The sequence below is a fragment of the Panthera pardus genome, unplaced genomic scaffold, assembly GCF_024362965.1.
Source record: "Panthera pardus isolate Hobbes unplaced genomic scaffold, ASM2436296v1 HiC_scaffold_6, whole genome shotgun sequence".
NCBI lineage: Eukaryota > Metazoa > Chordata > Mammalia > Carnivora > Felidae > Panthera > Panthera pardus.
Window position 1 is genome coordinate 140,653,332 of NW_026526991.1, and position 13,798 is coordinate 140,667,129.

The following is a 13,798-nucleotide window of genomic DNA, read 5'->3' on the forward strand; positions in this document are numbered from 1 at the left end:
GGGGTAAATACCCAGTAGTGTGATAGCTGCATCATAGGGTAGTTCTGTTTTTAGCTTTGAGACTTCCGTAGCTTTAGCTTTTAATTTCCATACTGTTTTCCAGAGCGGCTACACCAGTTTGCATTCCCACTAACAGTGCAAGGTTTCCCTTTCTCTACATCCTTGCCAACACCTGTTGTTTCTTGTGTTGTTGATTTCAGCCATTCTGACAGGTGTGAGGTGGTATCTCATTGTAGTTTTGATTTGCATTCCCCTGATGACCAGTGATGTTGAGCATCTTTTCTTGTGTCTGTTGGCATCTGGATGTCATCTTTGGAGAGATGTCTATTCGTCAACATTCATTTTTTGAGTAAAGAAAGTCAGCAAAGTGAGTATAAAGGGAATGTACTTCGACATAATAAAGGCCATATATGACAAGCCCACAGCTAACCTTTCATTCAGTTGTGAAAAGCTCTAAGTTTTTCTTCTAAGATCAACCCATTCTTGCCATTTCTGTTCAACATAGTATTGGAAGTCCTGGGCATAGCAGTTAGGCAAGAGAAAGATGTATAATGGCATTCGATTACTAAGGAAGAAGTAAAACTATCTCTATTTGAGGATGACATGATTTTATATATAGAAAACAATAAAGACTCCCCCCAAAAACTCTTAGAACTTTTTAGTGAATTGAGTAAAGTTGCAGGATAGAAAATCAGCATATAAAAATTGGTTGCATTTCTATACACTAACGGTGATCTATCAGAGAAATTAAGAAAACAATCTCATTTATAGTTACATCAAAAAGAACAACATATCTAGGAATAAACTTAACCAAGGAAGTGGAAATACTCTGAAAATTATAAGACCTTGGTGAACGAAATGGATGAAGACACACACACACAATGAACGGAAAGACATTCCATACTTAGGAATTGAGAGAAGTAATATTGTTAAAATGTCTGTATTACCTAAAGCAATCTACAGTATTCAGCAATCCCTATCAAAATTCCAATGGCACTCAATCTAACTGTTCACAGAAATAGAAAAAACATTCCAAAAATTTGTATGGAACTACAGGAGAACCCAAATGGCCAAAACAATCTTGAGTAACAAGGACAAAGCTGGGGACACCTGGCTTCCTGATCTCAAGCTCTATTACAAAGCTTTAGTAATTAAAACAGTATGGACACATAGGTCAGTGGAATAAAATAGCCCAGAAATAAACCCACACATGCATGGTCAATTTAGGACAGAAGATCCAAGAATACCCGACAGGGAAAGGACAGTCTCTTCAATAAATGATGTTGGGGAAGTTGGACAGCTATGCACCAAAGAATGAAACTAGACTCTCATCTTACCCCATACACAAAAATTAACTCAAAATGGATTAAAGACTTGAATGTAAGACCTGAAACCGTAAAACTTCTAGAAGAAAACATAGGCAGTAAGTTCCTTGACATCAGTCTCGTGATGAGTTTTTGGATTTGACACCAAAAGCAAAGGCAACAGAAGCAAAAACACACAAGTGGGACCACATCAAACTAAAAATCTTGTGCACAGCAGAGGAAACCTTCCACCGTCAACCTACAGAATGGAAGAAAATACTTGTACATTGTGTATCTGATAAGGGATTAATATCTAACATACGTGAAGAATTCATACTACTTAATAGCAAGAGAATCCGATTAAAAAATAGGGAGAAGATCTAAATAGACATTTTTCCAGAGGAGACACACACACAGGCACAAAGATGCTCAACATCACTAATCATCATAGAAATAGAAACCAAAACCACAATGAGGTCTCACCTCATACCTATTAAAATGGCTAATATCAAAAAGACAAGAGATAGCAAGTAATAGCAACTACGAAAGTGCCTCAAAAAATTAAAAATAGTATTACCTTATGATCCAGCAGTTACACTAGGTATTTTTCTAAACAAAGGTATAAGCGCTAATTCAAAAAGATACATACACTGAATATTCATTGCAACATTATTTATAATCAGATACGGAAACAACCCAAGTGTCCATCAATGGATGAATGGATAAAGAAGAGATTATATGTGTAGACCAACGGAATATTACTCAACCATAAAAAAGAATGAAATCTTGCCATTTACAACGACATGAAGGGACCCTGAAGGTGTTATGCTAAGTGAAGTAAGTCAGACAGAGAAAGACAAACACCATGGGATTTCTCTTAAATATGGAATCTAAGAAAACAAATGGACAACCAGAACTTAAAGAAACACAATAGACGGTGGATGCCAGTGGTGGTGGTTGTGGGGTGGGTGAAATGGCTGAAGGGAGTGAAGAAGCACCAACTTCCAGTAATAAAGAAGTCATGGGGGTATAGTCACAAGGGTGACTACATTCAGCGATACTTCACGCACATTTGAAAGTTGCCAAGAGAGTAAATCTTAAAAGTTCTCAACTTTTTTTGTGTATTGGTGATTTTGCAGTATATACAAATATTGAATCATCATATTATACATCTAAAACTGCTGGAATGTTATATGTCAATTATATCTGAACCTTTTGAAAAAAGAACACTGAGCCTAGTGATCTGTCAATAACTAAGTGTTTGAATATCTCATTCCTCAGTGTCATTACACTAGAAATCTGGATAAATTAGAGGGTTTTGATTTTATTTTGGGGGATGTCGGTTGTTGCTTACGTTTTGGTGTTTGGACGCGATTGAGTCCCATGTTCACTATGATTTGTCAGATGTAATTCCAAATCTTGCTCTCACAGTGTATTCGAAAATAAGAAACATATGTTGTACGTACCCCACATATCAGTGTCAGGTTTTTTGTCCAAGGCTTACTTGCAAGTGCTTGCTGCCAGGGTTCCAGGCTCCACCCCCGAGTCCTAGGATATTCACAATGGAGAAATGTGGAAGAGTTTGGGGACTGAGTGAATGGATAGCCATGTTCTTCTAAGCGATTCTTTGGCACTGTGGTAAATTCCACTACGGTTCACCTGAAAGCCTACTCGGGGCATATGACGCTCCTCCTTCAATTGATATTAAATTCAGTGGGTTGAGGTCTTTTGGAAATGCAGAGGGCTGGTTACCTGACTTCAAGGCTCAAAGCCCTCTGAGTTCTGTCGTCAATAGGGTCAAAACGATAATCTGGAAGAATTTGTAGGTTGCTGTTCGTACAGAGACTGGTTCTTAGCACTGCAATAACCAGACGGTTATCTCTGTGATGTTCTCATGTGATCAGTTGCTATTATTTATGTGCTTCTCATCACATGGAGGGTTTAGACTTTTCTACTTAAGTCTATAGCCTGATGTCTCCCAAAGCAGAGCTGGTTTGCAGAGGAAAATCACGTGAACAAAGAGACACGTGCCTCTGCCCTTTGGGTCACGTGACGACACAAGCACGTCATTTCAGATACTGCTGATGCAAACGTGTGCCACCGTGTAACATTTCTTAATACACACTTGGATGTATATTAAATGAATAAAGGGGCGCCTGGGTGGCTCAGTCGGTTAGGCGGCCGACTTCGGCTCAGGTCACGATCTCGCGGTCCGTGAGTTCGAGCCCCGCGTCAGGCTCTGGGCTGATGGCTCAGAGCCTGGAGCCTGCTTCCAATTCTGTGTCTCCCTCTCTCTCTGCCCCTCCCCCGTTCATGCTCTGTCTCTCTCTGTCTCAAAAATAAATAAAAACGTTAAAAAAAAAAAATTAAAAAAAATAAAATAAATGAATAAACATTCTTCATTTAAATAACGAGGTTAAGTATCCTTTGGACGTTTGACAGGCACGTAAGCTGTTCACTTTAATTGTACTGGAAACCTTCCTAACTGTGTGAGTATTAGGTTACTGCAGTAATAATCAACGGGAGGGGAGATGTCATTAGGTGTGTTTTATCCTAGGCCCTGGGGCCCAACCATCCCCTTTGAGGCTGAGAGCTCTTCGTGGCAAGCCTGGTGCTTCGGCAAGGGTCCGTGCAGGTGTGAGCACCCACAAGCGAGCTCTGCTGGTACAGGCGTGGGCAGGGGAGTACAGTCTCACCTATGCCGTGTTGGCCCTGCTGGGACTGGGCTGCCTACTGTCTTGGGCATCTAGGCTGCAACCTGCCAGGTGGTGTGCCCTCACCTCCCCAGCCCACGGAGACCCTCGGGTTATCGGCCTGAACCAGGGGACCAGAAGGCACTTGTCAGAGGAAGATGCTAGGTTCCTCCGTCCATAGAGCATCTTCTGCTGGGAAACGGGACCGGGAGATGACTTTGTCTCAGTGACGCCAGAGGCTGCGTGCCAGGCCTCGGGCTCTGAGCTCAGAACATGACATTCGTGCCTTGGAAGACTTTTCTGAGTTTTGAACAGAAGCCCACGTTGGTCCTTTGCAGGTCAGCATGGGGTAAGGTGTGCACAGAAGCGTGGGTGATGGAGTCGCACACTTGCTCTGCCACTTCTGTGCCACTGGGTTTGCCACGAAGGGCCTGATGAGAGCCGTTTTCCAAATCCTGAATGTTGTTTGATGGGCTGAACGATTTTGTGTCCTGTGTGTTTCTTTACTCTCCCTCCTAGTTCTTGGGTGGGAGGAGAAAGCTCCCCTTTCTGTGAGGGGTTTGCAGTAGGAAGGGCTGGCGTTCCTGGATCATTTGGCCAGGGGGTGTGGGGGAGCCAGAGGGGAGCCTCCAGGGGCCTCCTGAGATGGGCCTGGCAGGGTCGCAGCAGAGCTAGGACAGCCCGGCGCTGTCACCCTCCTGAGGCGGCTGCGCTTCGGTTCATGCCGGCTGAGTGCAGGGAGGCCCTGTCGGCCCGCGAGCAGGCCCAGCCAACAGTCCCCCTCTGCCGACACAGGCTGCTCCTCAGGCGTGCAAATCTTACAGGAGAGTGACAGGCTGTTAGGAGGGGCTGAACTGCGTGTGTTCCAAAGTACCACAGGACCGGAGACACAACGGCCCGTGGGCCACGGGCATCAGCAGCACCGTGCACGTGCGAGACGCCTTTGCGCTTCTGTCCTGCTCCACCTGCTGAGAGCCAAGGAGCTGCTCAGCTGGCAAAGGAGAAACTTGGATAAACTCAAGCCTCGTGGTGAGGGGCCCCAGACGCAGAGTGAGTTCACGAAAGGGACTTTTCTGTGAGCCGTCCTCACATTTGTTATTCTGTGTGTGAGATTGCTGCTTCCTGCCTGGGAGGCTGGGGCGGAGCAGACCCTGGTTGAGACGTGTACAGCCTGGCCTGGTGGGTGCTCCAGGGGTCGTCGGAGAGACCGGGAGGCTTCCCACGAGGCGACCTAACGTGGCGCCTCTCTGTTGCAAGAGGGTTGGAGGTGACAGGCTGAAGTCAGGTGCGGTCTGGCTTTTCTTGACGAGCCCGAAAGAATCGTCGTCAGGATTTTGTGACCGGGGAGGTGGTCACCGGCTGCCTTGACAGCACAGCTCTTGAGAGGGTGGAGCCCCAACCGAACCGAGGAGGAACCACGGGCCAGGCGTGTGGGCCTTCCCTGGGAAGGTGCACGCGGAGCGCTGAGTCGGGGCCAGAGTGCACAGGCTTCATTCAGTCTCCCTGAGACGGGACGGCGGCTTCCCGAAGCCAGCGGCAGGTCGGGCCGCCTGGAGGCGGCTCTTTCCGCAGGCTGGGCGGGAGGCCCCATGTAGAGACGGGGCCCAGGGAGGACCGTGGCTCTGACGTGGTGTTGAGAGTGTGTCCGCCCGCTCTGGGCTCTGGGGTCAAGCACGTTCAGCTTCAGCGTGTGAAGGAGACACACAGGCTTTTTCGGGAGCAGGCGATGGGGTCTCGTCTGCGCCGCTGGGGTTGGGTGGGCAGAGCTGTTTCTGCACAGCTGCCTGGAGCTCCAAGTAGGAATTTTCCAGATGAAGAGGACAGAAGCCCCTTGGAGGTGAGGTCTGAATTTGGGGCTGAACTCTGTGGCATTCTGTCCGTTACTCTTCTCATCTGCCGTCCCCTGCTGCTTCTTTATGTCAGCTGTCTCGTGTGTGTGAATGTGTCACTTTGGACATCAGTCTCGAGCAGGTTGTAGAAAGGGCGCAGGGACGGTGTCTGCCAGGAAAACCGAGATGGGTTGCGAGCCCTTGGCACGGCCGTGGGCCCTGGCAGGTCCCAGCCCACAGACCCGTGCTCACTCTCCCGAGCTGTTGGCTCATGTAGCTCTGAGGTAGCGAATTCCGGCTCACAAAGAAATGCCTCCCTGCCACCAGACGTGACCTCAGAACTTGTCTCGATGTTTGGCAACATGACCTCCAAATTCACATTGGAGCGAGTATTAAAAACTCCACTTGAAAAAGCACTGCTTGAGGGAAAAGTACTGTGAGGGTCCTGAAACGGGAACATCCCTGTCCGTCGGGCGCCAGCCCCCTGCTCGCCTCTCTGCGCTGCATGGTGTATCGGGAGGTTGGCGGTGCGATTCCGAGTGAGGAGACCTGGATTTCACCGTAGGGTTAACCTGTGAACCAGTTGCTTGACGGGCTAGTTTGAAGATACCCGTGCTGCTGATTTTACCCACTGGAGACCCCGTCATCACACACTTTCTTAGTGAGGCATACGTGGGCGGAGCGACCGGAAGGCAGGGCTGGTCTGCCCACAAGCTTGCTGGGTTGTCCACGGGTTCAGGAAGAGCCCGGTGGGAACAAACCAGGGTGGCCGGTTCACCGTGTTGTTTCAGTTGTAGGAATGTCCACTCCTTGCTGGCTTTCGTTTTATTTTCTAAATCCTGGCTGGTGTGACTGTGGGGGTGAAGAAAGCCGGTTGAGCAGAGCTGCTGCGGGCAGCCAGATGTGGTCAGCAACAGAACCACAGGTTGGCGGCCCCTGGACCGCCCTCCGAGGAAAGCTCCATCCCGTGGGGTCCGCGGGATGCCGTGCTCCTAAGTCAGTGCTGGTCATTTGGGGCTTCTGGTGCTCTGGCCCGCCAGCATCCAAGTCCTGCAGCAGGCGCCTGTCCGGCTGTGTCCTTGGTCACAGACGTACTCTGGGCGCACGAGGGTGGCAGGCCTTTTGGTTGGGAACGGGCGTCTAGTTCGCCCACAGTGGATGTCAACAGACACAACAGGGCCATGTGCTCTGTGTAAAGTCAGGCTCTGTGTTACGGAGGAAGACGAACCCTTTCCGTTCTCCACGACGGTTACGTTCTATGGTCACAGTCTTAGGGAACTGGAGGGAGACGTAGCAGCAGCTGTTTAAGGGACCCACTGTGTGCCAGGCGCACACTGGGCACTGTCCACGCTCCTCCAGTTTATTCCTTGCAGCAGACCCACTCGAGGGCTCTGCTCTCACCCCATGGCACAGGTGAGGAAACTGAGGCTGAGTGACCTCGCCGTCCCGTTCGAGGTCACACAGCAGCAAGCGGCAACCGGGGCTGTGATCCCAGTTCTGCAGAGTCCGGGGAGGTTCCCTCCCTCCCAGAACCCAGGGACAAGGCCACGTCTTGCCAGGAGGGTACCCGTCCTTCCCGGCTTTGTGACTTATGTGTCTGTCGCCTCTCCCAGGATGCAGGGAGCCAGCAGATCGGGTTCTTGCTTGGAAGCTGTGGAGTCACTGTGGCCTTGACGAGCGACGCCTGCCACAAAGGGCTGCCTAAAAGCCCAACCGGGGAGATCCCCCAGTTCAAAGGTAAGCCACAGCCAGGAGCCTAGTTGGGCGTCTGGCTCTTCACTCAGGAAGGTCCTGCGTCTCCCCTGGACATGCTCTTCTGCACACGGAACGCGATACGTCTGCTGTTGTCAGCCTGCCGTGTGGCGTGGTTTACCCGGCAGCATGCGTGCTGTTGACGTTGTCTGAGGCTTGAGGAAGCACTGGCGATCCCCCCTGGCTCGTGTCACGTGGGCCACAGGAAGGGGGACGACGTGGCAAGCCTGGTTTCTGGGTAGTACGCCTCTCAGAGGGGTCTGTTTGTTTGTTTGCAAGGTTGGCCAAAGCTGCTGTGGTTTGTCACAGAGTCGAAGCATCTCTCCAAGCCCCCTCGAGATTGGTTCCCACACATCAAAGATGCGAACAACGATACCGCGTACATAGAGGTGAGTTGCAGTGCTGCCCACGGGTGTCGAGCAGTTGGGCCGACCTTGGCCTGACTGGGGCAGCCGCGTTGTCCTCTCTGTACCCCTCTCTGCACGTCCCCATCTCATTTCAGTATAAGACCTGCAAGGACGGAAGCGTGCTCGGGGTGACCGTGACCAGGATCGCGCTGCTGACCCACTGCCAGGCCCTCACGCAGGCATGCGGCTACACGGAAGGTATGGGCAGGGCCCTGACCCAAGACTGCGTCCCTGGGAGGCTCATGTCAGCTGTGGAGGGACTGAGTCACTCCCCCTGGTAACGGAAGGAGTGATGTCAGGTTTGCACGGAGCTTGGCAGGCGGTGCCTTCTTGTTGCCCTCGCTGTGCAGGGAGAGAGAGCTCTGGTGTCTCATCTCCCCAGGATGTGGGTCCTGATGGGATCAGACCCGCCCCATGACCTCACCGAACCCTCATGACCTTGGCAGAAGCCGTATTTCCAATGGCAGCCATGCCGGTGTGCGGGCTTCCATCAGAGGGCACGGCTCAAGCTGTAGCAGATAGTTAATTCTGTGGGTGTTCATCCCTGGGTGCAAGTTAGGGTCTCTGGGATCTTCAGAAAAAGCCCATGTTCAGCCCACCCCTAGCAGCTCAGGGAAAATCTCTGATGGGGATTCTGCGAGCTTCTCAGGGTGGGCAGCAGCTGCCGAGGGTGTGGTTTTTATGATGCACACTCTCTCTCCCAAACGGGACAGTCCTGGAGGCCAGGAGGTAGGTGGCCAGAGGTAACCGTGGCCACGGTGCTGGCTGGGGCTCATAAAAGGCAGGGTCCGCCCAGGTAACCAGCTACCCCCTGGCTGGGGCTTCTGTGACCAAGGCCCTGCCCTGGGGACTTGGACGTGAGCGCAGCCCTGGGGCTGGTGCCTGAGGAAGCTGGTGGTGGCATCTGCGCTGCCCTGGGGGTTGGATGCTCCTCTCCTTCTCTGTCCCCAATGCCACTGGCAACGTCCCTCTGAAAAACAATTCATTTGCGTCCTGGGGATGTTCTGGCTCACGTTTGGTCCCTAAACTAGTTTCCAAGGTACTTTCACCTTGAGACACGTGACTGCTAATCATTTCTCACAGCCTCAGGACTCGCGTTCCTTGCCCTGCTTTCTTGAAGGTCCAGGGCTGTCGCTTTCACAGGTGCCAGAGAAAACACACACACACACACACTGGCTCCTTATTTCTAAAGTGAAAATGCTCGTAGGACGTGGAACAGAGGCTGTTTCCTTCACGTGGGGACGCCTGCCTTCTCTGTGAAGTGGGGTCAGGTGCACGATACCAAAGCTCTGGCGAGCAGCACGACAGCGTACGGACCTAAGAGGAGGCGTCAGGAAATGCCTGGTGTCAAGTGTGGCTTCAGAAAAGTTTTTCCACGTAGCTTCCACGTGCCACTGTGGCCCTTGTTTTCAACTGTGTATCGTTAGCAGCCTTTCTTCCCGCTTCACGAGGTGTCCCCCGTAAACCTTGAACACTGTTCTGTCACCGTCCTTCCAAATCCCGTGCCTCCTTTATGACTCCAGCCACCCCAAGGCTTCTAGTGATGTGACGCCCTGTGTTTGCTGGAAAGCACTTCCCTTTCCTGGGGGATCCCATGATGGAAATGAAAAGAATCTTTAAAAAGTTACAGGCAGGGAGGGGCAGTAAGGACATAAATAGAAGGAATAAAATGTTTTAAGTGGCCTGTGAAGCCGTTGCTGTTAACTGATATGTCAGGAGGCTAGAAACACTTTTCCAGGTGGGCAGCGTTTTTAAATGGGTTTGCAGGCTGCAGGATGTCTGCAGAGGTACTGGGAACCATTTTTCCAAGGTCCTGTACTGCCCCTGACATGATGTTGGATTTTCTTTGCCCTTTGGGCTGTGCTACATGAAAATCTTCATTTTTATTTGTTCAGCGGAAACCATAGTGAATGTGTTGGATTTCAAGAAGGACGTTGGGCTGTGGCATGGCATCCTAACAGTAAGTGTGACCCTTCCCCTGTCCCCCCGGGCCACAGCCAGAATTAGGGTCTGTACACACGGCCACTCACCCAAGCCCCTCTCGCACTGGGGAGAAAAGCTGTTATTGCTGGAATCTTTAAGCTGTCTGCTAATGCGACTTCCCAAGCCCAGGAAGCCTGCGGGAGTCAGCCGCTCACGGGAGTCACAACCCCCACCCCACCACCACCATATAGAGGTGCAGCTGTTGAGGAAACAGGGTATCTCTCTGCCCCCTTCTGGAATCACGACTGCGATGATGTTAGTCACATCTCCCGTCTGGGTCACTTTTCCTTTGCATTTGGTTTCACTCTGACACTGTTGTTCTTTTGCCTTTCTGTGAGTCAGTGCTTGTGAATATTTTGCAAACCTGCTTGGTTATGCCACAGGGGAAGCGCTTTACAGGTCCCCCTTGTGCTGACAGTTCCACTCCCGTCATAAAGAAATGCGTGCCGCCTCCTTGTGGGTGCTGCAGGCAGTTCAGAGCTGCAGGCGCTTTGATGGAGACCCAGCCTGGTTATCTAAGGTCTGCACAGCCCTTGCGGGTTTGCATAGCTTAACTGCTGGAGCATCGCTGTGTCGGTTTCACAGGTGGTGATCTTTACTCCCCTGTTTGTAAGTTCCTTATGCTAAGCTTCATCTTTCCTGAGGTAGAAAATTCTAGGGGCTTTTGCACGAGTGATAGGATATGAGTAGACGAAGTGTGATTTGTCGCCTCTTGGTGAGGGCACATGAGCAGCACATGGACCGGAGGGTGGGGGCTCTGTGGCTTCCCTGTGGTTGGTCTCTGCCTCTGGGTCCGGGAGGTGCCAGCCTGGAGAAGCCAGGCTGCCCGTGTGCGCTCGTGAGGCGAGCAGGTATCGTGGAGAGAGCGCGGGCTGCCTCACCCCAGCCGACGCCAGTCCTGCCTTCTGCAGCTCTGTGCCCGCAGGCCCGTCGTCTGCCCCCGGGACCTCCTGAACCACAGGGTTCCTGCCTGTCAAGTGGGGTGATGGTCCTGTGTGGTGTCGTGAGCACTCAGTCCACCTCCCTGCCCGATGGTCGTGGCAGCCGCCTGGGGGCTGTTGCCGTTCAAGCTCCTCTTTGATGCTGTTGCTCTGCAAAAGTCTTGTTGGTGCTGTCACCCAGCTGCTCGCCGTTGCTTTGGATCGGCAGTTTCTGAGTCTCTATTTCACTGCCACCTCCTAGAGCAAGGCCTGGCTCCTGCTGGATGCACACGCTCCTCTCTGGCATCTTCTGTGTGGCCAGTGGTGCCCTTGGCCCCCAGCGTGGAGCAGGGAGCAAGCCCGTGATGGGGGCCCGGGCCTGTCGTGTCCCCGCGCGAAGCCTGGTGGGGCGGGGTGCCTGTCCTGCTAGTGTGTCGGCAGTCACCTGGTGCGTTGTTTCCAGAGCGTCATGAACATGATGCACGTGATCAGCATCCCATACGCGCTGATGAAGGTGAACCCGCTGTCGTGGATTCAGAAGGTCTGCCAGTACAAAGGTAGGCATCCAGAGGCCTCGGAGCCCCGGTTCCCTCCTTCAAACAGCTCCTGGTCTGACAGTGTGCATATTGACCCCTTCCTCTACTGTCCCCACAGCAAAGGTGGCTTGTGTCAAATCCAGGGACATGCACTGGGCATTAGTAGCACACAGAGATCAGAGAGACATCAACCTCTCTTCTCTCCGGATGCTGATCGTGGCTGATGGTGCAAATCCCTGTAAGTGATCTACCTGCTGCGTGGGGTGGGCAGGCGGGCGGGAGAGAGCCTCATCCCCTTCGGTCTGTTTGTGCGCTTTGCTTCTCCTTTTCCGGCCATTACTGTGGTTAGGAAGCGGTGTCAAACTCATGACCTCACAGTGTGACTGTCTGAAGCCTGAAGGCACCACGACCGGTGGCGGGTAGGGGACCAGGAGTGCCTGGCTCCCGCCTGGGGCTTGAGTACTGCTGTTGCCATTTCCTGATTCTGTGCCAGAAACCCTAACCTTCTGATCTCAGTCCTTCTCCTTCTTTTGCTGAAAACGGTGCCTAAATCTTGAGTTTATGAGGATTGAATTAAGTCGTCCCTGCATGTATTTCCTTGAGTGATGCTGCGTGCTCAAGAAATATTAACTGTTATTGGTTTATGGTCTTTAGTAATTTTATTGGTCAAGAAATTAATCTGTCATTTTAAGGGAATTTCATTATAAAATTTTATGGGAAAAACCACCCAGGTAAAGTGAATTAGGAGTCCCACAGAATGCCGTAAACATACCTCGGGAAGTACTACCCTGGGTTGGAAGAGAACCCAGCTGGCTTGTTGTCTGTGAGGGGGGCGCGTGAGCCGGAAGGAGAGTGAGTGAACGAGGCATTTGTTTCTGACCGTTGTTGACATTTGTCAATTAAAGCAGAACACGTGATGTGTACGCACGGACTCCCACCCACGTGATTCGGTGTTAGTTGTGTACATGGTTCTTCCGTTTCCCCAGTGGCTCCGTGACTTGTGAGCCACTCTCACACATGGCTGCTCTCAGGCAGCAGTCGTGGAGGAAGCCAGGAGTCTGCCGATAGGCTTCTGGCGGTTACTCCCGCACTCCCGTATCTCTCCGGTGGGGTTAACACGGGAGAGTTGTCTTCACTTGGCTTAGATATAGTCCTCTTGCGAACACGCATATCAAAAATGGGGGAACAAGCCTCAGGGAAGGTATGCAGGCTCATTGGCGGAAGTTACACTTTTAAATCCTTGAGCTCAGTCGGCCTGAGGGGATCATCTTTCGGGGTGACATAAGTACTAAGCGGTATTGAGCGAAGTGTGTTCCCGCACCGCCTGCCTCACACCCTCACTCGAGGAGCACTCGCGTCTGGCTGGTTTGGCTGGTTTTAGTCAGTCCCGAGCTTCCTCTGGCTGACTGTGGTCCCCTTTCACCTGCAGGGTCTATCTCCTCCTGCGACGCGTTCCTCAACGTCTTCCAAAGTAAAGGCCTGCGCCAGGAGGTCATCTGTCCTTGTGCCAGCTCCCCAGAGGCTCTCACCGTCGCCATCCGGAGGTACAGCTGGGCCCCTGCAGCGGCGCCTGCGTGGTGCCACCGCGTGGGGGGAGGGCAGGACCCGGCCCGTTTGCGGCCAGCTTTGCTTCCCTGCGTGTGCCGGCACGGATTCTTCCGGATCCATTAGTCTGGGGAGTGACTGCGTGAGGCCCGTCTGGAGGTACAGCGAGCAGTGACGTCCCGTCCTTGGGGGTCTCCCACATTTCCATGTGCCCGCGTCTGGCCTGGTGTTATGCGGGGGTGGGCTGCGTCGATGCTGGGTGGGGTGAGGTGTTCACGGCAGGGCTGGGCCTGCCGACGTGCAGTTTCCACGAGGTCCTGGCTTTCTGAGCTCTCGCGCGGTGGTGGCACGTGCGAGGGCTTTCGGGTCTGTGCGTGGACACGGGGCCTGCGTCACTCATGCTCTCGGTCGTTCATTAGTCAGTCGGCCTCACCGCCTGCTCTGGTGCTGGGCACACTTGTGGGGGTGGCGTGGATACGGGTGCATAAAGCCCATCCCACCCAAGCTGAGAAGTGCAGGGAGGGCCTGTTTGATCGTCTTCCACCATCTGCCATCCGCGCAGTGTGGGAAAGGAATATTTGCACCACCTGCATGCTTGCAGCTTGGGACCCGACTCGGTATCTTTGCATTCCCTCGCTGGCGAGGTTGTATCTCGCGTCACACAAATGTGCTCCGTCATAAGAATGGACGACACAGCTTTCAGCACGCAAAAGCGTGTGATTTCTGCCCTCCTTACTGAAAGGTTGGGGTCCCCAAAAATACTCCGTGGAAGAGTGTAAGTAATACAACTTCTGACGGTTTTACTTGTTGGTTAACGTAAAGTCAACCA

The 13,798-nt window shown here is 52.2% G+C and overlaps 1 protein-coding gene across 10 annotated transcripts in view; it reads left to right on the forward strand.

Annotated features, from left to right (window-relative positions):
* DIP2C (disco interacting protein 2 homolog C) overlaps nucleotides 1-13,798 on the forward strand; it is a 413,035-nt gene that overhangs the window by 294,739 nt on the left and 104,498 nt on the right. For all 10 annotated transcript variants that reach the window (XM_053896045.1, XM_053896047.1, XM_053896044.1 and 7 more), the window contains 7 exons: nucleotides 7,440-7,563; nucleotides 7,858-7,967; nucleotides 8,081-8,183; nucleotides 9,881-9,945; nucleotides 11,352-11,445; nucleotides 11,543-11,662; nucleotides 12,854-12,968. In XM_053896045.1, the coding sequence (XP_053752020.1) occupies nucleotides 7,440-7,563; nucleotides 7,858-7,967; nucleotides 8,081-8,183; nucleotides 9,881-9,945; nucleotides 11,352-11,445; nucleotides 11,543-11,662; nucleotides 12,854-12,968 (731 nt within the window). The remainder of the gene's footprint in view (nucleotides 1-7,439; nucleotides 7,564-7,857; nucleotides 7,968-8,080; nucleotides 8,184-9,880; nucleotides 9,946-11,351; nucleotides 11,446-11,542; nucleotides 11,663-12,853; nucleotides 12,969-13,798) is intronic.